At 42.6% G+C, this 27,472-nt stretch overlaps 3 protein-coding genes and 1 pseudogene across 4 annotated transcripts; 2 read left to right on the top strand and 2 right to left on the bottom strand.

The window, feature by feature from the left end:
- Positions 1–2,159: 2,159 nt before the first annotated feature.
- Positions 2,160–9,621, top strand: LOC125525733 (uncharacterized). 2 transcript variants are annotated; one of them, XM_048690737.2, is made up of 4 exons: positions 2,160–2,260; positions 2,783–2,874; positions 4,445–5,299; positions 6,992–9,621. In XM_048690737.2, exons 2-4 carry the CDS (start codon positions 2,839–2,841, stop codon positions 9,218–9,220), a joined length of 3,120 nt encoding a protein of 1,039 aa, XP_048546694.2. In that variant the 5' UTR covers positions 2,160–2,260; positions 2,783–2,838; the 3' UTR covers positions 9,221–9,621. The 2 variants fall into 2 exon arrangements, with proteins under 2 accessions (XP_048546694.2, XP_048546695.2); XM_048690738.2 differs by lacking the exons at positions 2,160–2,260; positions 2,783–2,874 and adding an exon at positions 3,368–3,697.
- Positions 9,622–11,262: 1,641 nt separating this feature from the next.
- On the bottom strand, positions 11,263–23,107 carry LOC147960957 (B3 domain-containing protein Os03g0619600-like; annotated as a pseudogene).
- Positions 14,817–16,920, top strand: LOC147960959 (uncharacterized). The gene is made up of 3 exons (XM_087537549.1): positions 14,817–15,138; positions 15,220–15,434; positions 16,591–16,920. The coding sequence occupies exons 1-3, from the start codon at positions 14,817–14,819 to the stop codon at positions 16,918–16,920; spliced, it is 867 nt and encodes a 288-aa protein (XP_087393675.1).
- On the bottom strand, positions 19,186–21,065 carry LOC147960958 (uncharacterized). Its single transcript, XM_087537330.1, has 3 exons — positions 20,357–21,065; positions 20,117–20,257; positions 19,186–19,686 (listed from the first exon to the last, which is right to left on the bottom strand). Exons 1-3 carry the CDS (start codon positions 20,612–20,614, stop codon positions 19,219–19,221), a joined length of 867 nt encoding a protein of 288 aa, XP_087393456.1. The 5' UTR covers positions 20,615–21,065; the 3' UTR covers positions 19,186–19,218.
- Positions 23,108–27,472: the final 4,365 nt, after the last annotated feature.

Here is a 27,472-nt window from a genome sequence, read left to right as displayed (position 1 = left end):
TGGGAAGAGGTGCTTTGTGATGGGTTCGATCTTACGGTGCTTGATCCCAGTGACAGATGGGGAACCGACAGGTATGTATCGTTACTATTAAGGATAACAAGATGGGGTCTATTTCTACATAAATAGATCTTATCTACATCATGTCATCGTTCTTATTGCATTACTCCATTTCTCCATGAACTTAATACACTAGATGCATGCTGGATAGCAATCGATGTGTGGAGTAATAGTAGTAGATGCACGCAGGAGTCGCTCTACTAATCTTGGACATGATGCCTATATAATGATCATTGCCTGGATTATAGTCATGATTATTTGAAGCTCTATCAATTGCCCAACAGTAATTCGTTTACCCACCGTTTGCTATTTTTCTCTAGAGAAGCCACTAGTGAAACTTACGGCCCCGGGTCTCTTCTTTAATAGATTTGCCTTTGCGATCTATTTTCTTTTGCTTTTATTTTCTGATCTATTAAATCAAAAATCCAAAAATAACTTGCTGCACTTTATTTTATTTGGCGTTCGATCTATCAACTTATTACAACTTTCTCACATCCGTTTGTCAATTTCTGACGCCGTTACCCGAAAGGGATTGACAACCCCTTTAATACGTTGGGTTGCGACTATTTGTTATTTGTGTGCAGGTGCCATTCACGTAGTGTTGCATGGTTATCCTACTGGTTCAATAACCCTGGTCTCATCACCGAGGGAAATACCTACCGTTGATGTGCTGCATCATCCCTTCCTCTTTGGGGAATTACCGACGTAGTTCTAGCAGACATCAGGGCTCAACATATAAATAGAGCGGCAGGGCTAGCACCCAGAACACATCAAGATTCACCAAGCCATTTGCCGGCAACCCTGCCCCCTCTAGTTTATCCTCCGTCATAGTTTCCGTTGTGCTTGGCGAAGCCCTGCAGAGATTGTTCTTCACCACCACCGTCACCAAGCCTTCATGCCGCCGGAACTCATCTACTACTTCGCCTCTCTTGCTGAATCAAGAAGACGAGGACGTCATTGAGCTGAACATGTGCTGAACACGGAGGTGCCATACGTTCGGTACTTGGTCGGGACATATTGTGAAGGTGTACGACTACATCCACTGCGTTGATAAACGCTTCCGCTTAGCGATCTACAAGGGTATGTAGATGCTTCTCCTCTCATAGCTATGCATCTTCATGGATAAATCCTGCGTGTGCGTAGAATTTTTTTGTTTTCATGCAACGTTCCCCAACAGTGGATGCGTAGAAATTTCCTACACAACTATCAAATAACATTTCTTTTCTTTTAATTAGGAACTCAGATACACACCATCTCATTTCTATAACTAATAAAGGTGTACGTGCAATACACATTCATATTTGGTACTCCCTGAGTAAACGAGTACTCCCTTCGTCCGGTGAAGAGTATACATTTGGCTTTAAAATTTGTCCACAAAAGAGTGTATTTCTATCTTTTCAATGCACTTAAAGTAAAAAAAATATTTCTCTATCATCACACGGTAATCAAGATTAATAACATTCTACACATGGCCTTTTTAATTTTTAATCCCTCTATAAACTAATATAAGAGCGTTTTAGTGACCTAAACACTCTTATATTAGTTTACGGAGGGAGTACATGCATTTAGCTCATTGGGGGTTTGGTAATTAAAGACGAGAGTTGGTGGCTTGCACCTTTCCAATGCATTTTTTACTCAACTTCATAATTTGTCCTAAAAATTTTATATGTACACTTTTCACCGGACAGGAGTAGAATATATGTTTTAAAGATATTGGTAGAATATTAACTGTATTCGATAAAATATTAGCTGCATGATAATTATGTGATTATCCCTGATATTGATATTTGGTATAATATTTATTGCGCGATAAACATGTTTAGCGCTTGCCATTGAGGCAATCAGTCGTTAGATTGAACGAGATTAGTTGGATATGCTCGTCTGGGTATTTATATAATATAATATATATATATATATATATATACTAGTTGGCAAGACGAAAAAGGTAAGAAACTGATTTCTGGCGTGACACGATGCTGATCATTCGCTTCAGTATGACACCTCATCTGAATCTCCGTGCATTGCCAGCGTGGCACCACTCAGCGTGGCGTGGTGACTCATCGTTCGCTCCAGCACCGCACCCCATCTCTATATCCCCACCATTGCAGCCAACCACATTTGCTCGCTCCGCCAACGCCCCTTCGTGAGATCTAGAGAATACACTGACGCCCCCTGAAATCGGCCATGCGCTCCTTCGGGCAAGGTATGTTCATCGTTCCTCCTCACCTATTCGCAACGGATTTCCGGCTCGAAATTTTTTGGGGGTTCGGCGATGCGAGGACGAGCACGGATTTTGGTTCAAGCGATGGCCCTTTTTGGTTGCCTTACTACTCCATCTGTTACATTCTAGCGCAATTGAGAGGTTCTCTGGGGCGTTCGTTCGATTTCACCAGAGGGAGACTAGACGATGACCTGAATTTAGTAGCGGGGCAAGCCTTTTCTCTAGCCACCGCACACATGTTTTTGCTTTGCTGAAGGAAAAGAGGGGCCAGTGGGGTGTGGGGGGCACGATGCATGTTGATTTCCGATGCCAATACACACGATTTTGCTTTTTCTTAATGGAACAGAAAGATCGGTACGACATGGACTTGGGGATTTGTTGGGAGTCGACATATCTTGTTGTCGTGAACACATTATATTACATGCCCGGATGATGTTTTACCCTTTTTTCTGCCAACGCTTGACCTTGCTCCTTCAATGGGGGCATCAATGTTGTCTCTTGCAGGGAATCGACCTTGTGCGGCGGAGGACATGTGAAGTTGGGAGGTGGAGCGGGCAAGGATGCGGGAGGTGGATGCCCGGCAGTTCCGCTCTTTGGTTAGTATTTTTGCCCATACTATGATCAACATATGTGAACGAAATTTTTGTTGTTGCCAACATCCCAAAAATTGCCATGTTTAGTTCTGTGTTACAAGGATGGCAAGTTTTTGTTTTTCAGAGATTTTCTCTATTTGCCTGGATTGTACTATAACTCTTATAGGATTCAAAACGACTCTTACACGAGCACACATTGCAAGGCGCATCCCTCTTGGGACAGGCTCCAAAAGTCTCCCACCCCTCACCGATTTTCAGTTGTGGGCCCGACAATAGAAGATAACTACTAGTACTCTCTCTGTAAATTAGTACCAGATGTTTTAGATCACTTATCTTTAGGTTTGTTTTTTGAGAAGTAGTTATCTTTAAGTTTTTTTAGGGGAGTAGTTATCTTTAGGCAGAAGAAGGAGGCCCGTGCGATCTGGCCTGGGCTAGTGGGCCGCACCGAACGGAGTGAGCGGGCCTTGGCGGCCACGCGCGACGGACTGACTCCTCGGTAGTCGATTTGGCTGGCGATCCCCTTCTCGTCTCGTCTCTGCAGCAGCAGCGACCACCACCACCACCACCACCAGCGCCGGCGCTCGGCCCCGCTCCACCGCACGTATATCCTCCCTCCTCCGCGCCAGCCAGCGAGCAGCGACGGCCGGCGCCGGCGACGCGCCCGCACGTCCTCTCCCGCGCGCCGGCCCCCACGTCGCGTCCTCCGCGCGAGCGCAACCGCCCGCGACAGATCCCTCGCGGGGTCGCCTCCTCCTCCTGCTCTCCCCCGCCGCCGCCGTCCCCCTCCGTCCGGCCTTCCTCCGCCGCGTCATCCGGCAACCGCAAGGTCTGCGCTGCGCCCCGACCCTTGCTTGTTCGTCCCGTCGTAGCGCGCGTTACTCTCGTTGTTGGTGGGGTGGTTAGTGGTAATTGTTTGGTCAGCATTGTTTCGCCACCCTGTCGTGGCCCTTTCCGAAGCTTGGAAGCTAGCCCTCGTTGCCCTCGTCGAGGTTGCGTTTTATCTTTGTTAGTATCGTTGCTGGCATGGCTGGAAACTGTGACATGAACAACAAGCCTTTTGCAAATGTTTATTTTCGGCCAAAGTTTGCACACCCCCCCCCCCCCCCCCCCCCCCCCCCCCCCCAAATTTGGCCTTCAGTCTTGTGTGAGAGGGATGTTTCGCATGAGCGTGGGTTGCTTCCGGGGTTAATGTGGAGCTTTGGCATGCGTTACGATTCTACTAAAGTTGCTCGATGTTAGAACATGCGTTAAGTTTCTACCTAGAAGTGTTTGCTACTTTCTTGTTGCGCGCAGTCTGTATCAGAAGGTACAGAGGTGTTGCATCCTAAGATTACTGGTAGTATATGTAAGGATTTTAACGGATGGTACTTAGGCCTGAAATTTTGTATGTGTTCAACTGTTTCTAATATCTGTTTTCTCTCGCTGAAGTCCTCAAAGAGCTATGTTAGCGGCGCACCCTTATGGTTCTTCCAAAAAATGTCAATTTAGTTACTAATGTCGGTGATATGCATCTTCTTTATACAAATTTAAATATGTGATCTAAACTAATTACTTTTTGTTCTGATTTTGGTAGATGGATTCAGTTGAACTCGAAGACAGTGGTGAACACCAACCGTCTCTGGAAGTTTCCCTTGCTTCAGATGTGATATATGATGACGCACCTGTATGTCCGTGCATTGGGAGTGACCACCAGGCAGAAATCCCGAATCTGTCCACAGAGGATGAGCGTCAGCAGCTCATGACCAGCACGCTTGGAAGCGTGCTACCTGGTTTTGATTACCCTGTTACGATTGGGTTAGCTATACCAGTTACATGGGAACCAAGTGAAGTCCGTAAGGAGGAAGAATTAGGAAGGCATCATTCTTCAGAAACCAAAGCAAGAGCCATCAGCCAGGATGAGGATCATCCTGTAAACTCAGTTTATCCAACCAGCAATGATACGAGTGACCATGATTCAACATATCAGGATCCACAGCCCATGGTGCCTGTAGATCATGTAGAATCTGGCAGTAATCAAGCACATGCCGAGAACTTGGCCTCATGTTCTACTCAAGAAGGCCACAATTTTACTAATAAGCCAATGACGCAGCAAGGGGAAATTGATCAATTTACTCCGCTGCCGTGTGCATCCGCTTCCCTTTGGAGTGGTATTGAGGCAGAATGTTTTCTGCTCGGGCTTTACATTTTCGGCAAAAATCTAAGTCTGTTGAGCAGGTTCCTTGGTAACAAGACTATTGGGGATGTGCTTTCCTACTACTATGGAAAGTTCTACAAAAGAGACGCGTATAGAAGATGGTCGGATTGCAGAAAAGCACGAACTAGGAGATGCATTCTCGGTGAACGCATTTTTACAAGTTGGCGGCAGCAGGAGATTATTTCTCGTCTTAAATCTGTAATACTCGATGAAGCTCATGATTCGTTGGTGGAGGTATGTTGCAACTTAGCCTATGTAACAACAAAAAATGATCTTGTCTGCCTTTGGTTGTTGTAGCTGGTTAACTAATACTTATGGAATGACTCAGCATGAAATTATCCACATGATCGGCTGAGGTTCTGTTAGTCTGACCGTCACTTTCAACACTATTTTGTGTATATTACTAGAATTAGCTGTGTTTCTGTGGCTCCCTAGAAAAACTGTGTTTCTGTGGAAAAAAATCTCTTCAGTTTTTCTTTGTAACTTATAATGAATGGTTGAAAGGAATGAGTAAGTCCAAATTATGTGTATCGTTGAATACTATAGTGTAGGGCTTAACATCTTTTAACATAGTGAACCAAACGAGTGCCTTTATTGCATGCGGTTTGACATACCTTAAATTGAAATGCTCATGATTTTGGAGTTTTTTGCTATTGCTATGCCTATCTGCATTCATTGCCGAAACTTGGCCAATACTAGTCTCTGTTTTTAGTGATCCCAGGGCAGGGAACCTCAGTTATTTAAAAGGAACTGGTTGTTGACCAGCCACCGTGTTCTATTCACTGATTTGGTTGTCAACACTAGCCACTCAGATTCAACAATAGCACTATATTCAACTTAATACTATGTTGTTTGTATTGTCAACCCAACATGTTCGTATATTTCTAGTAAGGGTCTATTTGCAAGTTAATAAAAAAGTGTATCCCTGGGAACACACATGATTATTCCCCCGTAATTTCATCTACATGGTATCGGGGCCAAACCCTTCACGGCTGGTGCACAATTTGCTCTGCTGCCATCTCCACATCGCTGTCGCCGAAGTTGTCGGTGACAACAGCCGTCGATGAGCCCCCATTGCTGTGTAGGGATCTAAGCAATGCTTGTTGCTCCCTCAGTGTGTACAAGTACCTGAATGCTAATTGGATTGGTCAGACCAGCTACTTCTTGAACATTAGAGTGTGTCATTTGCGCTAGCTGCATTTTTCTTGCTTCTCTTTGTTTATATAGAAGAGTTCTTGCTGGTGCTGCACACATGTTCATTTTTTATGCATGCAAGTCTTCGAGGGAAACCAATCCATTGAACTCAACCGTTCTGTTTGTGCCCAGTTCAACTGACTCTGTGATCTGGTTTTTTTAAATTATGCTCTCTGGTTTGAACTTTCATATTCAGATTTATTAGACACAATAATCTTTCATGTTATATGGCACCTTACACATTGTTATGTTTCACTAAAGCAATCAATTTTGCTGTTCAGAATAACACTGTTGATCTTTTTATTCTGCATGTAGTGCTCTCCTGCTCTTGTTTATAAGTAGTTCTAACTATGGTGCATTTATATAGGTTTCCTGTTATGAATATGAACCTTAAACGTGAAAATCAAAACCATTTTAGGTGCACTGCATTTGGCTATCATGATTTTCTGGGTTCTTTTCTAGTTTTTTCTGAAAAGTGCTTGGATTGTTTAAGCTATTGTTCCTTGGATAAACATGAGTCAAATTTTGTGATGATCCAAAGACAAATATTTTCCTTTCTGTAACTTGCATTTTTTTCCTAGCTTAATTTCATGGGAGAACCACCAAATTCCATGGCATAAAATATTTTGACATATAATTCAATAATTCATGGATGGATTTTTTCTTAGTATAGTCAACCTTTGAAAAGGATCTTATTTGTCATATGAACTGTATTACTTTCACATGTTGCAGATTTTCAAATCTTTCAACGATGGACAAACATCTTTAGAAGATTTTGTCTTTGCTCTGAAATCCACTGTTGGAACAGAAGCTCTTGTGGAGGCTGTTGGAATTGGTAAAGAGAAACGTGATTTGACTGGATTTGTTCTGGACCCATCTAAGCCAAACCAAGTTCCTTCAAATCATCCTGACATACCTACAGGCAAAGACTGTTCATCCCTTGCTTCGGAAGAGATAATTAAGTTCTTAACAGGCGATTTCAGAAGAAGCAAGACAAGATCAAATGATCTTTTCTGGGAAGCTGTCTGGCCCCGTTTGCTTGCAAGAGGGTGGCATTCAGAGCAGCCAAAAGATGTCAGCACAACGAAGAATTCCCTTGTGTTTCTTGTGCCAGGTATAAAGAAATTCTCAAGAAGTAAACTCACTAAAGGTACTCATTATTTTGATTCTGTGAGTGATGTCCTTAAACGAGTGGCAGCGGATCCCATCCTTCTTGACCTAGAGGTTGGTGGATTCGGTAATGATGTTACTTTTGAGGAAAATGGCTATGACACAGACATGAAAAATAACCAAGATGATCCTTTGGATGGTAATCAGGAGCTTCCAAGGTTCACAATTATTGATACTACCTTGGTACAAGGACAAGAGCCCTTCAGAGTCAGGGAGATGAGGAGACTACCTGCTGATGCAAAAGTTCGTTCTGTCCCTTCACGCCAATCACGCAAGGTTGTGACTGTCAGTTCATCGGAGGAGTCAGATGCAGATGGTCGATTGTCAGATGACCATGAATATCGTGGACCAGTTACAACTGATGTTAACGACACTGAAATCTTTTCAGTGCACAATGTAAAGAAAGAAACCCAAGTTGATTCGTTGCAAAACATGGTGACTGCATCATGCTCAGATTTTCCAGTCAATGGTCATTCTTCTAATGGCAGTGGTAACAAAATTGATTTGACATGCTTATTTGAGCCCAAAACAAAAACTGAAAGGCGCAAGTATTTATCACCAGTGTCAAAGCGCAGAAAATTATCTAGCTGTAACAATGACCAGACCAGCCGGCGCAGCTTTCCTTTCTCCAAGGGAGTTGGTTCAGCAAAAGAGAAAATCAAGCCACTGTCAACCTCGTCAAAACCAACTGTCGGTGATGTTTCTGGTAATTCTCAGATCAAAGAGAAAATCAAGCCACTGTCAACGTCATCAAAACCAACTGTCGGTGATGTTTCTGGTAATTCTCAGATCAAAGAGAGAACCAAGCCACTGTCAACGTCATCAAAACCAACTGTCGGTGATGTTTCTGGTAATTCTCAGATCAAAGAGAAAACCAAGCCACTGTCGACGTCATCAAAACCAACTGTCGGTGATGTTTCTGGTAATTCTCAGATCAAAGAGAAAATCAAGCCACTGTCAACATCATCAAAACCAACTGTTGGTGATGTTTCTGGTAATTCTCAGATCAAAGAGAAAATCAAGCCACTGCCAACCTCATCAAAACCAACTGTTGGTAATGTTTCTGGTAATTCTCAGATCAAAGAGAAAATCAAGCCACTGCCAACCTCATCAAAATCAATTGTCGGTGATGTTTCTGGTAATTCTCAGATCAAAACGGTTGCAAGATGTTCCACAGAGAAGCCACGCGAGCAGATAAGAGGTGCATCAAACACTCTTACCAATGACAGGTCAAGTGAGAAGATGAAAATGAAGAACTTATATGAGGACAAATCATTTGAGCGCAAGGTCGATGCTCTGCCTGAAGTTCATTCAAAGATCACCATCGGCGAGACAAAATTTGCGAAAGGGGCTCAAGCTAGTAGTTCGGTTGGTCAGGTTAAACAGGAGACACCACTTGATAGCATGACAGGTGCAATTGTATGTGTCACTTTATCAGACGATGATGATTACATGATGGCTGAGGAAGCTCCCACCATTTCCAGCAGCGATCAGGTCCGTGATCCAGAGGTAGCAGAACGACCCATGGCTATGGTGCAACCTGCTAGTTCACAAGCTGATTTGGCTCCGCAGGCGGATTCCCGGAGGCATGGAACCAGAAACAGGCCTCCCACAGCAAAAGCTCTGGAAGCACTTGCCTTGGGGCTCATTGGAAAGCGCAAGGGCGAACCCAAAAGCCCTGGAACAAGCAGGCCTCCCCAGCGAGCTCGCAAATCCAGTAAAAAATCGGTTCATACACCTACCGGTAGCGACACCGACAAATCCAGCATGGATGCTGATGCGCAACTGTGAGCGGATCGTTACGCATTTTTGTTGGTGTAAGCTTACACCATATCAGCATTTGGACGATCTGTATCCAGCGAGAACATTTGAGGGCTTCGACCTCAACTGGAGACGCCTGCGTCGATTAATCTTCACTTCGGAGGCGCCTCCCATCTTGTGATATGTAATATGACAATGCGATGGCGAGGAGGGGAGATGGTTGGCCGATTGACCATCTTGCAATGAGCTCCCTTGGTTTCTATTTATCTTGCAGACTTGTATGCCAATCAAGGATTGGGAAATGCAACTTGTACTGGAGTAGAAAGAGTTGATACCGTACTGGGCTATTGACCAGTTCGCTTTTCTTATACCTGAGGGTTTAATACTTTTTATGTAATATATATTATCTCATGCATGCTTTTTGGTTGAAAGTAGGAGCAACCGCTAGCGGTTCATCGGCTCTGCTGTGCCATGCAAGATTATGCAATAGGTTCAGATGCCCTTCTATATGGGTGGATGGCCATTTTGAACTATTTGAGTATAGGTGATTGGGCAATTAAGATTTTCTTATGTGTAGATCGATTTTTCTGAGCTGTTTGATGCGCTCTTGTGCGCAAAATCTTAGCTGCTCATCAATGAAGTCATATAGTACTATAACAGCGAGTGGGTGGGCTCTACGCGATTATTGATGGAGTACAACAATACATGAGTAGGTTTGGGAACAAATTGAGCCCAGTGCTGCATGCAGTCTAGGAGCACAGGACAGAAGCGCTTCTCAGGTTATTGAAGATCCTGACGTTTCTTTCCTTCCATAGCATCCATAGTAATGGCATCCATTTGTTGTCAGTAATTGCATCACGAAGAGTCAGGCGTCGTCCATTGCAATGCTTGAACAGCAGTTCAGCAGGGCAGCATCCAGCGGCTCGATGAGAGCCCCGGAAGGACGGTGATGAGATGATCATCTGGGTAGAGTAGAGGCCTGGAAGATGGCAGCAGCACCTGGATCATCAGACAGCCCAAACAAACACTATAATGTTCTACCAGTTGGTCTTGAGCCCTGTTGCTGCTTCAAAGATCTCAAGGAGGCGCTCAGCTGCATGCGCGCATCTCACTTGCAACATCATCTGCGTAAATGGAAGCTCCCAAAGTTGCCTGCAATCTTCCAATGTCCTTCACCACCTCTCGCCGGCAGGCAGTGTCGTGTCAAACAGAGCAGCAACGGTGTCCATAACAACAAACAAGAGTAGCGATGCCGAATCTCATAAGGTAAGTCCCCGTCAATGCAGATTCTGGTGGAAGAGGTTGCAAGCAGTTAGTCAATCTTGTTCCAAATCCTCTCCAGGTGAGTGATTGGAGAAGCAATTCCGAGGAGACACACACGCCTTTGCTATGGAGTGTCAATCTTCAGAAGGATTGAGGGTGACTTCTTTGCTTTGATGGTTTCGATCATGGCTTGCACGCACACGAATAAAGGGTGATCTATGAGCGCTTGATGAAGGCGTTTTGACGTGGTGACACGATTGTAAAGAGTAGGCTTTTATCCGTTCGGTGTCTTGCACCCGAGTAAAGCCACCACTGTCGCCGCCGGAATCCTTTCGGGCACCGTCCCTCACTCCCCTAATGTGAAATTGGCAAAATTACGCACTGACGAACCTTTCTCTATCTTCCTAGTTTCTCTAAAATTCAGGGTGTTCATTCCGTGTGAACCACTCTAAAATAACCATGGCCCTCTGTGCCCTTTTCGAAGGATCTTGGGCAGAAACTAAGTACTTTTGTAGAGAAAAATCATTTCTAAACGGCACAACTATAACACATTACATTCATCAAGGCTGAAGTAACAAAAGCATCCATGCATTCGGCAAACCTGAGAAATGCAGCAAAAAGACAAGCCAGGACTCAAGTTTTTTTCTTTCTTGGAAGCAAAAGATCGATGACAATGAACAAACTAAGAAATGTACTGGTGCATATCACTGCATGCATCAATGGGAGATCAGACCAGACACACCCATGAATGATCACAGAACAAACCATAACCAAAATAGCATCAGAAAAGAGCAATGTATATATCATCACCAGCGCCCTTGAGTGCCCCTCACACGGAAGCCGCATGCTAAGTTAACAGTACTGCTCACGGCGGATGATGTGGACAGACATGGCAAGCACCTCGCCCTTCACCGGTTCCAGCAGGCAGAGATCTCCGGCCTGCAGGCGGTTGTCGGTCGTGAACTCATGCCACCCTCCCCCGGGTAGCATCCGCCTGTCGAGCATCTCGGCACGCCATGCCTTGCTCCACCCAGTCTGACGGAGCACCAGCGTCTGCGTCCCGTCTGGAAGATGACCACCACCAGGAGCATCTCCCATGGCGCCCAGGTCCTATTTTTGTTTTCCAGGTGCAACAGATGAATCAATGGCAGTCACCAGAACATGGATTCAAGGATGGATTTTCCAGGAAATTGAGCGAGATTTTATAACTGCTCTTATCAATGATTGCCACGTAAATGGGCGCTTCAGATTGGATCACCTTCACCCTTTCAGCAACTATCTTCTCTTGTGGGAGGGTCAAGCAGGTACCGTCGCCTAGTACCACGTATCCAGATCTGTTAGAGTCATCCGACTGTCCTGCAGATAAGATTTAACTTGAGAACATACAAATGCCAAGTTGAAAAACTGAAATCACTTTCTTCTAGAGCCTACAAATTTAAGCAGACGCACAGAACTCACGCACAAATTGAGTTTAAGGTCGGTAAGCCAACATACCATCAACTGGTCTCGCCTTAACACAGGATGTTGATGTGGCTTTCCTGCTACTTCCACCGTTGTTCGAGCAAAGAGCAACACCTCCACCCTTGGACCTGCTGGTGCTTCTTGCCTTGGGAAGCAAATGGACCATCACCGTGAACCTTCTCCCCTCACCCTTGTCCATTGGTTGGAGCAGGCAGACGTCCTGCTCGCGCAAATGGTTTTCGCGGACAAAGTCTACCCACCCCCCATAGAGGACGCACCCACCGCTGTCTCGTCTGATGTGGAAAATGGCATGCCACTTCTTCTACTCTCCTGGGAGCCTAAGTGTGATGGTCTGCCTTCCTTTGGGAAAATGTGCCCTTCCATAACCCCTACAAATGACCTGATTATATAGACAAGGAAGAAAAAACATTAAGAAGAAAAGTAATGCAATGACAAACTGAGCTAACTGTCCTGGTTCCACATGTAGAGTGAATTGCAAAAAACATCGACACTTCAGACTAGGTTTGCAGGAACCACACATATACGAAATTGTGTCAAAAAGCACTAATTTTTTTCATAATTTTTTGCAAAAAAAACTAGTTGCTTGTTTGGACCGTTTTAAGTGCGTTTATGACAAGGGGGGCCCGCATCCGTCGACGTGGCAGCACTGTTCACACGGCAACGCCGTTAGACGGCGTTACACGCCGCTGGCGCACCGGTTCGAGCCGGGCCGCTTAGTCTTCGAGCCGTACCCCGCCCGGTCCGCTCCTCTCACTCTCTTTTCCTCCCCCGCACTCTCTCCTCTCAGTCATGGCGACGGCTGGCGGCGCAGGCGGCGACTGCGGCGGGTCTGCCGGCGTTGGAGACGATGGTCCACCTGTGGGAGATATATGTGGGAGCTCAAACCCTAGCTGGCCGTCGGATACGAGCAGCCCCAGCCAGAGCCCTCAGCACTGTCTCGAATATGCGGCGGCAAGATCTTGGGCCAGGGCAGTGAAGGAGAATCCGTCGGAGAGTCACCGGATTGCCTCGTCATTCGGCGGCGTCTAGTGAGTTTCCTCTTCCCTCTTCCCTCTTCCCTCTTCCCTCTTCCCTCTTCCCTCTTCCTGTAGATCGATTCTAGGGTTAGGGTTAGGTTTTTTGGCACTGTTAATTGGTGCTCTCTTAATTGTGATTTAGTTGTGGTTGATTTGTAGTTAACAGAGTAGCTAGTTGACAGAGTAGTTAACAGAGTAGCTAGTTGATGATGTAGTCAGCAGAGTAGTTAGCAGGGTACTATACTTGGAGAGATCAGTTTGCATTGGTTTGACAGTGAAGTTGACTGGTTTTTAGAACTTGACAGTGGTTTTGAGAAGGTGTTTGTTGTTTTCAGAGTGTACTGTACTGTATTGTAGCAATTATAATGTTGATTACTCTGTTTTAGTGCTCTGTTTTAGGAATTATGCATTTTTTACAGTACATTGGTGCTCTGTTTTAGTGCTTTGTTAATTAAGCTATTTTAATTATTTGTGTGTAGTTTGAACGATGATGTTTGGGAAGTTAGAATGCACTTCCATGACAGAGACAACTTGGAGAGATCAGTTTGCATTTCAGACATAACATATTATAATTTGGTTGCCCTAATAGAGACAGAGGGATATGGGCTTAATGATTTCATGTATTTTATGAGGGATCCTGGTGTGGGGGATTACAGTAATGGATGAAATTTGTGATGATGATAAGGTGGATGAAATGCTTGACCATATTGCTAACAATGATCAGCATGTAGTGAACTTGACAGTCGTTAGGGGCACTGATCCAAGACCTGCAGATTTGAACTCAGGCTATCTGGTTGAGGAGCATGTTCCTTTGAGCCATATAGGAGAGAACCCTGTGTATGTAGTAAATCCTTCTGGTGTTCTCTTAAGATCACCACCAAAAAGTATAATACAGAGTCAGCCAGAGCCATTGCAGTTCTACACTACACAACAGAGCACAAACCATGATCTGGATACAAATGCTGCCATGGACCAATCCAATGCAGCAGATCAGGATGAACTGGAGACATTAATGGAGTTGAAGAGGATAACAAAGATTGCCAAATTTAGGAAACATAAGATTGCAGCTGAGCATGTAAATAAGGTTAAGCAGAAGCTACCAATTCTTCTAACTGAAGATGATTCAGATATGGATGCAGATGAGGACTATCTTCAGAGGCTTAATGAGATGAGGAAGCAAAAAGAGGATCCACTCATTCATTTTGATGGAGACACTGATGTAGATGAAGTGTATGAGGAAGATGAGGAAGGGCAACATGCATGTGGAGGTGGAGCAAGAGGAGCAGGTGCACCAAGAGGAGCAGGTGGAGCAAGATGAGCAGGTGGAGCAGCAAGAGGTGCCTACAAAGAAGAAGAAAGCTAGAAAAGGGCCAACAGAGAGGTCACATTCTAGCTTGGAACAGAGATTTGAGGATGTTTGGGCACCATCATCAGATGAGGAGCCAGATCTTGGTGTTTTGAAGCAGGAATATGATGATGGAGCTGAGGAAGTACAATTTGTTCTGCCCAATGGAAGGAAGAGCAGATTAGTGAGACCTTTGCCAAGGATTTGGTACAGTGAGGAGAGAGAGAACCCAGAGGAGCAGTTTTGCAGAAAACTTTATTTCCTCAACGTGTATTAGTTTAGGAGAGCAATTCAGACATTGCACATAACTCAGAATAGGAATTATGAGTTCCACAGAAACTGCAATGATAGCATCATAGTTGTGTGCACAAATGCAAAATGCCCTTTCTTTATTGCAGCTTCTGTTGTTGCAAATGAGACTACTTTTTGCATAAGGAAGGCAAATTTTGTGCACACATGCCCAGCAGTAGAAGAGAACACCAAGGTCACTGCAAAATGGGTTGCACACCAGTGTGAGGCAATGATGAGAGTTGATATTGGCACACCAGTCACCACAATAATGCAGACACTGAAGAAGAAATATGGAATAGAGATGTCCACCCATATGGCCTATAGGGCTAGGAAGCAAGTATTGAAGGTTGTCCAAGGAGATCAGAGAGGACAATACACTAGAATAAGAGATTATTTGCAGGTTGTGTTGGATACAAACCCAGGATCTAGATGTATTGTTACTACTAGGAATGTACCAGAGCACCCAAGCAAAAACCCTAGGTTTCATGGCCTCTTTTTCTGTCTAAGTGCTTGCAAAGAAGGGTTTTTGAATGGATGCAGACCATTCATAGGTACATTTCATTTACTAAGTTGTGAATTGTTTATGTTCTCACATTACATACACTATGTTCTCACAATTGTCAGCTTTGCAGGGGTAGATGGTTGTTTTATCAAGCTGTCAACAGGTCAACAGATCCTTGCTGCAATAGGAAGGGATGGGAACAATAATATCTACCCTATAGCATTTGGAGTTGTTGACAAAGAGGACAAAGACAGCTGGACCTGGTTCTTAACACAGCTTAAAGATGCACTTGGTGGAGAAAGTGGGAAGTTTGGTTATTATACCATCATCTCTGATAGGCAGAAGGTAAACTTCTCTTCTCATACAATATTGCACTAGGTTTCATGGTTTCATATGCACATTGCTATAGCTTCATTGTTTCATTGTTTATAGGACCAATGCTTAGCTTTATTTCCCATTGTTTCAAACAGGGGCTTTTAAATGCAATAAACCATGTTTTCCCCAATTGTCCACAAAGATTCTGCCTTAGACATATCTATCAAAATTTCCAAACTGCTGGTTTTAGAGGTGATGAATTAAAGAAACACATGGATGCAGCTAGCTACTCTTATACTGAGAATGAACACCTTGATGCAATGAATGCTTTGAAAAGAGAGTGTAAGGCAGCTTGGACATGGCTTCACAAAATCCCTGTTCATACTTGGGCTAGGCATGCTATGGATTTTAGTTGCAAAACTGACCTGGTAGTGAACAACATCAGTGAGGTGTTTAATAAAATGATATTAGATGTCAGAGGCAAGCCAATAGTGACCATGATAGAAGGAATTAGGACAAAATTGATGGCCAAATTTAACAAGAATAGAAAAAAGACGGAGACAACAAATTGGGAGATTTGCCCTACCTATGCTGAAATGTTAGAGGAGACAAAGTACAACTCAAGGTGGTGCCAGACTTTGATGGCTGGTCCTAAAATCTACCAAGTGATTAGTGGAGAAAACACCTACTCAGTGAACTTTCTGGACAGAACATGTGGATGTAGGAAATGGGATATGACTTCTATGCCTTGCCATCATGCAGTTTCTGCAATAGTGAAAGCTAAGTTGCAGCCAGAGGACTTTGTTGCTGATTTCTTCAAAAAGGAAATGTATAAAAATGCATTTGCACATATCATATTTCCTGTGCCTGGTCCAAACCTGTGGCCAAGGACAAGAACTCAGGACATAGAGCCTCCAGTATTCAAAGACAAGGTTGGGAAGCAACAAACAAAGAGGAGGAAAAAACCAATTTGAGAAGCCAACACCAAGAGATGCATCTAGGATGGCATCTATTACTTGCAGCAACTGCAAACTTGTAGGGCATAGATACAATGTTTGCTCCAAGCCCCTCAAGCCAGCTCTTGCTATGAGAATGAACCAGCATCAGGTTAGTTATAGTAACACCTCAATTCTCTTTATTTTGTCTCCATTGTAACTCACAAGCCTTAACTATTTTTGAAATGCAGCCAAACAGGTCACATGCTTCTACTTCAACAACAAATGCATCTACAGCTGCTGCACCACCAAGGAAGAGGCCATCTTCATCTACTACTGCACCTACAGCCGTTGCACCACCAAGGAAGAGGCCATCTCCATCAACTGCTGCTCCTACACCTGCTGCCACTACACCTGCTGCTCCTCCAAGGAGGTCTCCCAGGAAGAAAGCTACCAATGCTGGTACAGCCTCTACCTCTGCTGCAGGAAACAAGTCAACTTTTCAAGCTCCAAGACAGAGTGGAAGAAAAAGGACTTCTTCATTCAAGTTGAAAGAGTACTTCTATGCTTTTGAGAACTAGATGCCTTTGTCTTTGTTGGCATGTGATGTCTACGTGTTGGCTGTGAACTAGATTATGCCTTTGTTGGCTTTCAGAACCTATGATGCCTATGTTGGCTTTCAACTAGATTATGCCTTTGTTGGCTTTCAGAACCTATGATGCCTATGTTGGCTTTGAACCATTGTTGGTTGTGACTTGTGAGAACTTGGATGTTTATCTTAAATGTTGGCTTAGATGGATGTGAGAACCTGAAAATGTTGGCTGTGATGTTGGTGATTCTAGTGATGATGTTGGCTTAGATGGATGATGATGATGCTTACTATGATTCTAGGGTCACTCGGCGTCGACAAACCCACCAAAGTGAGTCTAGGGTCACTCGGCGTCGAGAAACCCACCAAAGTGAGTCTAGGGTCTATCGGCGTCGAGAAACCCACCAAAGTGAGTCTAGGGTCACTCGGCATCGAAAAACCCACCAAGTGAGTCTAGGGTCTATCGGTGTCGAGAAACCCACCAAAGTGAGTCTAGGTGAAAGTGCTAGTGATCGACTAGAGGGGGGGGGGTGAATAGGCGATTTTTATGAAAGTCTCCAAAACATGGAAGTTTCGAAGACAAACGATAGAAATAAACCTATAACCATGGAGCGGAAGGTAGACTACACTAAGCAAGCCATAGTCAAGTATTCGATGAAATGAAAGCACAAAGACTAATAGCAGCTAGGCAGTATAGATCAGGATGGAAGATAGTATGAAGCCAATCAGAACAAGGAGTCACACAGTGAAGATAAATAGATAGTGCTAACAGGCAATGACTTCACAAGGACCAATCTGCAAATAAAGAGATGGGAAGGATAGAACCAGTGGCTCGTTGAAGACAATGATTTATTAGACCAGTTCCAGTTGTTGTGACAACTGTACGTCTGGTTAGGGAGGCTGAGATTTAACTTAGAAGACCGCATCTTCACTTTATTCCCCTTGAGCTAAGGACACCCAGTCCTCGCCCAATCACTCTGGTAAGTCTTCAAGGTAGACTTCCAAACCTTCACAGACTTCGTTCACCGGCGATCCACAATGAATCTTGGATGCTCAGAACGCGACGCCTAACCGGCTGGAGGATTCACAGTCCTCAAGTGTAATAAGTCTTCAGATCACACAGACAGGAAGACTTCAGTGATGCCTAACACTCTTTGGCTCTGGTTGTTTAGGGCTTTGTCCTCGCAAGGAATTCTCTCTCAAAGGCTTCGAGGTGGGTTGCTCTCAAACGACAAAAGCCGTACACTAACTCTGAGCAGCCAACTAATTTATGGTGTAGGGGGTGGGCTATTTATAGCCACTAGGCAACCCGACCTGATTTGTCCGAAATGATCCTGGGTCACTAAGGAACTGACACGTGTTCCAACGGTCAGATTTCAAACACACACGGCAACTTTACTTGAGCTACAAGCAAAGCTGACTTATCCAGCTCTGGATAAGATTTGCTCTCATTGTCTTCGCTCGAAGACATAGTTTTTTGGTTAAGCATCACTTCAGTCATTCTGACTGGTTCACTTGGACCCCACTTAACAGTACGGTGGTTCCTATGACTCAACAAAGAAGAAAAAGAACGATGAAACAACTAAGTCTTCGCGCTCCATAGTCTTCACGCAATGTCTTCTCTTGTCACAGTCTTCAATGTGAATGTCTTCACATACCAGCTTTGACTTTAATGTCTTCATACATTTTTAGGGGTCATCTCTGGTAGGAAAACCGAATCAATGAGGGACTTCTACCTGTGCTATCCTGCAATTCTCACAAACAAATTAGTCTCTCAGCCAGGTTTGTCGTCAATACTCCAAAACCAACTAGGGGTGGCACTAGATGCACTTACACTAGGGTCTATCGGCGTCGAGAAACCCACCAAAGTGAGTCTAGGGTCACTCGGCGTCGAAAAACCCACCAAGTGAGTCTAGGGTCACTCGGCATCGAGAAACCCACCAAAGTGAGTCTAGGGTCTCTCGTCATTGACAAAACCAACCAAGTGAGTCTAGGGTCACTCGACGTCGAAAAACCCACCAAAGTGAGTCTTGGGTCTCTAGGCATTGACAAAACCAACCAACCAACAGCATCAGATTCAGCATAACTGGAAGATTCATACATAATCATAACTAATAAGTACCATATTACATGATAGTGCTTAATGCTAAATAGGTACATTACATAACCATAATTCAGATATTACTAGATCATTCATCTAATAGTAGTCATTACATAACCATAATTATAGTACTCATCATCCCATAACCATGCTGGTGGTACTAATAAGCAACATATTACATTATACTGCTCATTCATCTAAGATGGCCTTGATCCCATTCAGCTTCAGCTTGGTCTGCTCGGCAACCTTCTCAAGCTCATCAATGTGGGCCTGCAACTTAATCTTCTCTTCAGCAAGCTTCAACTTCATGTTTCTAATGACATTGGCTTGAGCAACTGTCAGGTTCTTGAGCATGTCATACTTCTCCTGCAGCTTGCTCTCATCAGGTTTGTTCTGCATCTTACCTCTCCCCATCTGAGCCCTCTGCTCCTGGGCATCCAAAAGGCCGTTGACATCTTCAACCAACCTCTCATAACTTGCGTGCAGCTTGATCTTCTGTTGTGTCAGATTGTGAACAGCAAATGAGCTTTCTAGATTGTCCTCCATCTTGCTCCTCCTGCACTCTTCATACTTATCCCACAACTTGATCAATGCATTCTCCACTGTAGCTGGCCAAAATGGATCAACCCATTCAACTAGCCCACAGTTTCTTCCCTCCTGTAATTTTAGTGTTAAACAGGTATAAAGTAACACAATGCTACAAAGTAACAAATGGTGTAAAGTGCTCACTAATCCACATGCTATAAAGTAACAGAATGAGTTAAACAAACATGTATGAGCTAGCTATATGACACAATGAGTTAAACAATTACAGTGCTCACTAATCCACATGCTATAAAGTAAGAAGTCTCAATCAGTGCTCCCAACCCTATGCGCATACTGGCATATAAACAATGACCTCCCTAACCCATTATCACAGAAAATACATAATTAATTAGCAACCTACCTAATAGGCCAGATCTGCTGACAACACTCTACACATGCTCACATATAAACAATGAACTCACTGAGCAACTAGCACACCAGATCTGCTAACTATAAAATCAGTACTAAACAGTGACCATATTAGCATAAATTTGGCACATACCTTCACATCACAAGCAAAGAACCTCCTGCCAGTATGGATGCCCTGGAAAGCAACACGCCTCTCTGCTGGCAGGGAGTGTTCATTGCACAACACATCAGGTTCAGTGCCCTCGAAATCGGAGTCATCGATGGTCTCAAGGATCTGGAGGTGCAAAGGAAAGGCAACAAAACTTCAGATCAAGCTCAATAGAAAAATCCCCAAATCGCAACCCTAACCCTAGCTTGAGCTCGAGCAACTCACCTTGATGATGCCCTCGTCTGAAGCTGAATCGGCATACTGGTGAGAGTTCTCGCTGCTGTCGTCATCAGACCAGGAAACCATGGCGACGCGGTGGCGACGGCGGTCGGAGATGTGGGAGGGGGCGGCGGCGACGAACGAGCGGGAGCAGAGAGAGGGAGAAGGACGGGAGAGAGTGAGGGCTGGGGGGTGGGCCTGCACCGCTTCGGGGTGTTTGACCCGCCCGGCTCGAATTGGTGCGCCAGCGGCGTGTAACGCCATCTAACGGTGTTGTCGTGTGAACAGTGCTGCCACGTCGACGGATGCGGGCCCCCCTTGTCATAAACGCACTTAAAATGGTCCAAACAAGCAACTAGTGTTTTTTGCAAAAAATTATGAAAAAAATTAGTGCTTTTTGGCACAATTTCGTATATGTGTGGTTCCTGCAAACCTAGCCTGAAGTGTCGAGTTTTTTGCAATTCACTCTCCACATGTAAGCAAGAAAATAATTATTTATTGATAACTTATGCCTATATTCATCTCTTGTGTTCTTTAGGAAAAGACAATAATGTGACGTCATACAGGCTACTGATCGTTGCTAGAGAATTGTACTCCCTCCGTTTCTTTTTAGTTTGCAGATAAGATTTGATCAAAATCAAACTTTGCAAAGTTTAACCAACTTTGTTGGAAAAAATATCAACATCTACAATACTAAAGCTATATGGTATGAAAATTAATTTCATGATGCATCTAAGAATATTGATTTCATATTATGAATCTTGATGTTTTTTTCTATAAACTAAGTCAAAGTTGATAAAGTTTGACTTTGACCAAATCTTATATGCAGACTAAAAAGAAACAGAGGGAGTAACAAACAACTACTTCCTCCGTCCGGATTTATTAAGTCCCCTTGTATTTTGGGTCAAATTTTGATACAGTAAAAATAGTACCATTAGAAACTTTTGTTCAAATATGAATCAACAATATGATTTTTTGTGGCATCTAACTTGTGTTTTGCTAGTTAGATCTATGATCAAAATTTGATTCAAAATACAAGGGGGACTAATTAAACCCGGACAGAGGTAGTAGAGCACAGCTGCCTTTGAGTGACAAGCTCTTTAAAGGTAGTATTATTATAGGCAGATCACAATCCGTTTGAATCATTATTTTTCTTATGACGAAGCTTTGAAAACCACAACTCTAATTGCATATGGCAGAAACCAAAAATCAGTGCGGAGAAAATAAAATATGCTCACGGAGCAACCAAAAAATGTTCATGTGCCAATTGACAGTTATTTGTTGAACACATCAAGACTATTAGTGAAATGAGAGGTGCTAGTTGTGAATCTTACAAAAAGCTATTTTTGAAACAAATCAATATGTGTTGCACTATTCAATCTCAAGCAAAAACAATAGAGTTACCCACTGCACAATAGGAACAAGATTAGTTACCAGAGAAGGTTGTGATCCATTGGCATTGCTCTTCATCATTTGAACCACAAGAAAAGTGATATCAGGTTGAATTTTCGTAACAAGAGCATCTACTTCAGCCACATCTTCTTCATCCAGTCCGCACCTACTTGATAAGACATAATGAAGCTTGGAGGAAGTCTCCCGTTGATCTGAGCAGATAGATGCACATTCATGTGGATTGTCTCCTGTCAAGAATTTCAACAGTAAAATGAACTGTAAAAACAAGTATGACAGGGAAATAAATACAGTGCAACTTTTCTAAATTCCACTTGTTGATGGTTAACTGTCTGGTACCATCCTGACAGAGAGCTGCTTGAAATATGAGATTTCTTGAAACATCAACAGAATACAGTTATACACTTGTTTCTTGAACATTACCTTGATTTGGGAGCTCTTCCAGCTTTGCAAAGCAGGTGGACCATAATTGTGAAGTTTGTTGCCTCAACCTCTGTGATTGGATGGAAGAGGCAGAGATCTCCCTCCCGAACATGATTGTCAGGGACAAAGTCACGCAAATAAGGGTTGTGTCCGCCATCAGGTCTAATGCAGAATTTGCATTGCCAACCCTTGCTATTCTCAGGCACCTTGAGTGTGACAAATCAAGTTCTGGGTGGAAAGTATGCACCCGCGTACTCCTTATGTATTACCTGATTAAAAGACAGATGGGGTATATACAATGCTGCCGTAGCTTATGAACACCAATTACCGTTGGTTCAGTAACAAATATTCGTTTCATTGTTCCATTAGTATCTTTCAGGGTTTATACAATTAAAGTGTCAATAAGAGAGGTATACGTAACCGCAGGCAATTTAGCAGTTCCTATAGAGTTCGAACCTAACATACCAGATCAGGGTAGTCGGACACATTGGTCTTGTTCATCTTTACCACAAGCACCGGGTTCAGATTGAATTTTTGAGACGAACGCTTCAATTTCTTCCATTTGTTCTCCTGTGAGATGGCATCGTCTTGATAAGACATAATCCTTTGAAAGCACATGAACATTGTCCAACTCCACAGAATCAGATTCAGATGGACTATATTCTGCTGGAAAAAATGAATTCAGGAGTAAGAGATCAACCTGCAATAACAATTTAATGGGCACTCCTAGTGTTATCTAACCAATTGGTTTTATTAGACAACTTAACCTGAAAATTCATCAGCAGAATATTTTACTGCAGGTATCTTTCCTGGCGTTATGTAGCAGTCATCTGAATCTGAAGACTGGGTGGTACCATCAAGGGGACTGGCCAAAACAACAGAAGGATGCATGCTTGGCTTTTCAACATGAGAAGGATTTCCCATCCTGGCACGGCACGGGATTCTCTGGAAAAGGGTCTACTGCTCAATAAAATTTACCTTTCGAAATCCGGTCTTCAGCATTTGACCGAGCATCTGGTGGGCATGCATGCAGAGCCAACCACCGGGCGCGCTGCGCTCGTGAAGGTGCCGGAGCTGCTCGTCCGAGGTAGTAGTAGTAGTACCGCTACCACGCACGAGCTTCGATGTTGCGCCGGGTGTGGTTGTGGATGACGGCGGCGATGGAGCCGCGATCGTGGGCGCGCCATGTTGATGACGTCGTTGTCGTTGGACGCGGACGTGATACTTGTACTAGAAAATTGTGAAAATAGTTTAGGTGTCAGTCGTTTAATTTTACTAGTATCCATACAAAATTAACGTTTATTTATCATCTTGAATGCTCAGGAATGAGCATGGAGTAAACTTGGCGATATTGACATACGTCCTAAATTTATCTTTAATTTTGTGTTGTTCACGCCATATTATTATCAAACTAGCACATATGCCCCTGCGTTGCAACAAGAGATAAAATAGTATGCATTTAAAGTCAGTGAGAATTATATGTGCAAGCAAAACCCTGTGTGCACAAAAAAAAGGAACATTTAGCTTCTCGGTTTTGCCGCGTGTGAAGATTCGTTATTTCTCCATTCGTCATCGTACGCCAGAGAAGGCCCATGAGTTATTCAATCTACTCTTACTTTCAATCCTTCAATAGAGGGGATTTTAAGGTATGATGTTTCTGAATATTCTAGGAAATATGAACAATTTTTTAAATCCTGAACAATTTTTTTAAAACTCTGTACACTTTCAAAAATACACGAACAAAATATGAAAGGGAACATCTTTTTAAAATTCACAAATATTTTCTGAAAACAGAAACTTTTTTATAAAAAAATGAACATTTTTTTAAAAGGGGAACATGTGTTGAAAATTCATAAGATTTTTAGAAAATGTGCATCTTTTATAAACGAACATTATTTTTTGTTTAGAAAATTTCACTAAAACAAGAATATTTTTCGAATTTGGAGCATTTTCTAAAATTTCATTTTATTTTTAGAAATCTCGAATAATTTGGAAAAACAATAATTTTTTGGAAATATGGGAAACTTTTTGCAAGTTCCGAATATTTTTAAAAATAGCATCAACATTTTGGAAGTCTGAACATTTTCCCAAATTGGTTTTTTATTCTGACGTTTTCTAAATATTTTTAATTTACGAAATAAATTCTAAAAGAAAAATAACTTATAAGGAAAAAAAGAGATAGGGAAAGGAGAATAAAAATAGAAGGAAAACACAGAAAAAGGCAAAAAAAGGCCAGCCCATTATTGGTTGTCTTGTGCGAAACTCCAACTATTTGTTGTCTACTGCAGAAAATAGAATTTTTCCTGTTGCGTGGGCAGAAAAATAAGTGATCTCGCTTCACTGGGCCATAGCGTGCGGCCCATGTACGAACATTCTTTTTCTAGCAGACAAATGCATAAGAATTTAGTACCACATCAGATAAAAAAAATCTTTTCAGCGGTGAACGGATGAAAAAATTTGCAAAACGCACATTGCTTTATTAGTAGGCATAGATATAGATATGTAAAGATGTTAATTTCATTTGTACTAATATACTCCCTCTGTCCCAAAATTTTGTCTTAGATTAGTCTAGATACGGATGTATCTATCTCAGAATTCTTGTCTTAGATTAGTCTAGATACGGAAATATTACTCCCTCCGTTCGCTAATGTAAGATGTTCTAGCTTTTTCCTGAATTAGATGTACATAGACGTGTTTTAGTGTGTTTGTTCACTCATTTCAGTCTGTATGTGACCCATATTAAAATATCCAACACGCCTTACATTTGTGAAGATAGGGAGTAGCATTTATAAGGGGAAAGACATACAGAGCCAAGTTTCAAGTCAAAAGGGACCAGGAGAACCAGACCAGAGCAAAGGGGAACCTCAAGGAGGCCAGCTGTCTTCCTCGGGTGCCTAAAGCCTTGAGGTGACTGGGTCTGCCAAGACTCCCCTGGCTCCATATTCGGCGCTTATAACTTATATACCTCGAAACCCTTTGTCTTTATTGAGTGTTTTTCGTTGTTGTCACTTTGCGATTCAAGGTGATCTCATCTACATTCTTGTTCTAGTACTCTGCCGAAAGGGAAGTCAACGTTGTCTTCATGAACAATCATCGCTGCTTCAATATGAGTTGTGAGTAGACCATCCCTGGACTACAGGTTCATGGCAGTAGACAATATGTAATCTCGCCCTCTTGTTGTTCAATGTTCAATATAATTGCCACATGAGGTACCTATAATGATTCTGGTCCATCCGATGTATTCTTTGCGGTGATGTTGATCATGTGATGAATTATTACTTTATGTCAAATTGTGCTGATGCTTATGCTTCATTTATAGATTCATATTCATCTCTGATTATATGTCTTCTCATGATCATTTTCGATGGGTTAATCAGTAGAGGGAGTCGTGTGCATTAGTTGTGAAAAAGGCTTGCATTGCAAGAAAAGTATTGTGGTGATGATAAGTGTGAAAAAGGCTTGTATTGCATTATTGTCACTAACGATAAATGGTTGCACGATGCCTCTAATGAAATCGTGTATATAGATATGTCATCTTACTTAAGGTAGTGCTATGCTTAAATACGTAATACAATACGCATATGGTATCTTGGTTGAAGGTTGAAGTATTATCATAGATACAGATGTTATGTCGTGGAGTTATGGATATACTTCATATATAGCATCAACACATCTTACACATTCTAGTATGATCACGAAATATTTCATTCTCACATATCTATGTTATATTTATTGCACTTTTATCTTATGGAGAGTTACTATTAGTGAAACTATGATCCCGGAGCAGGCTTTTGCATAAGAAACACCTTCCATCAACCAATACACACACGCTTATTTTAGTTATTTTTTATGCCTAAAATATAGTTAAAAATCCTTCAACTTTACACATTAATATCGTGTACAATCAACAAGCCAATAAGCTTAACACCCTTGCTGGTATTTGTTGGGGGCACAAGTGATGATTTAATAGTGTTCTTGGACTTATCATTGTTTTGCCAAAACAGGGTTGTAGGATCTGACTTTAGCTTCAACATGAAGGTGGACTGTCGTGATGTCATTAACCTATCAGCCCTATATTGGTCAAGTACGGAGAAACTTCTTGACGAGGTGAGTGCTGGTATGTGCCCCATATGTCTCAAAGACGTGATCAAACATATATATATATATATATATATATATATATATATATATATATATATATATATATATATATATATATATATATATATATATATATATATATATAGTGAGGGCTTTCGCCTGTTGATGCAAATATGACACATTTAAATCACATTTTTGATGCAAATATGACATATTTAAATCATATTATGTATGTCTGGTATTTTCATGGGATGCAAATACTAGGGGACTGTCTATATGTAATTTTTTGCATTGAATTTTGTTGACGTCAATCGACCTTGAGAGCCATCCGATGAGAATCTTACTGTTGTGGTTCTTTCTCCTTCCTCCGGCCATCTTCTTCCTCCTATCGCCCTCCAACGCCAACTGCCTATTGATACGTATGTAACATATCTATAATTTTTGGCATGTTCATGTTACTTCTATATCATTTATATATGCGGCCAAATGGCTCTCACATGGTTATTGGGACCAAACTGACTACTTCCTTTGTCCCATGATGCAAGAAGTTTTTTGACGTCTTATCTAGAAATAAGAATGTCAGGAGCCACCCAACCTCCTCACCGCTCGGGATTCCTAGCCGTCAGATCTTTTTCTTGATGCATTCTTGTGGAGGAAATATGCCTTAGAGGCAATAATAAAGTTATTATTTATATTTCCCTATATCATGATAAATATTTATTATTCATTCTAGAATTGTATTAACCGGAAACTTAGTACATGTGTGGATACATAGACAAACAGAGTGTCCCTAGTATGCCTCTACTAGACTAGCTCGTTAATCAAAGATGGTTAAGTTTCCTGACCATAGACATGTGTTGTCATTTGATGAACGGGATCACATCATTAGAGAATGATGTGATGGACAAGACCCATCCGTTATCTTAACATAATTGATCGTTTAGTTTTATTGCTATTGCTTTCTTCATGACTTATACATGTTCCTCTGACTATGAGATTATGCAACTCCCGAATACCGGAGGAACAACTTGTGTGCTATCAAATGTCACAACGTAACTGGGTGATTATAAAGATGCTCTATAGGTGTCTCCGATGGTGTTTGTCGAGTTGGCATAGATCGAGATTAGGATTTGTCACTCCATGTTTCGGAGAGGTATCTCTGGGCCCTCTCGGTAATGCTCATCACTA

The sequence above is a fragment of the Triticum urartu genome, chromosome 7A (assembly GCF_056163025.1).
Source record: "Triticum urartu cultivar PI428250 chromosome 7A, HENAU_Tu73, whole genome shotgun sequence".
NCBI lineage: Eukaryota > Viridiplantae > Streptophyta > Magnoliopsida > Poales > Poaceae > Triticum > Triticum urartu.
This window is presented reverse-complemented; position numbering and strand designations above follow the sequence as displayed.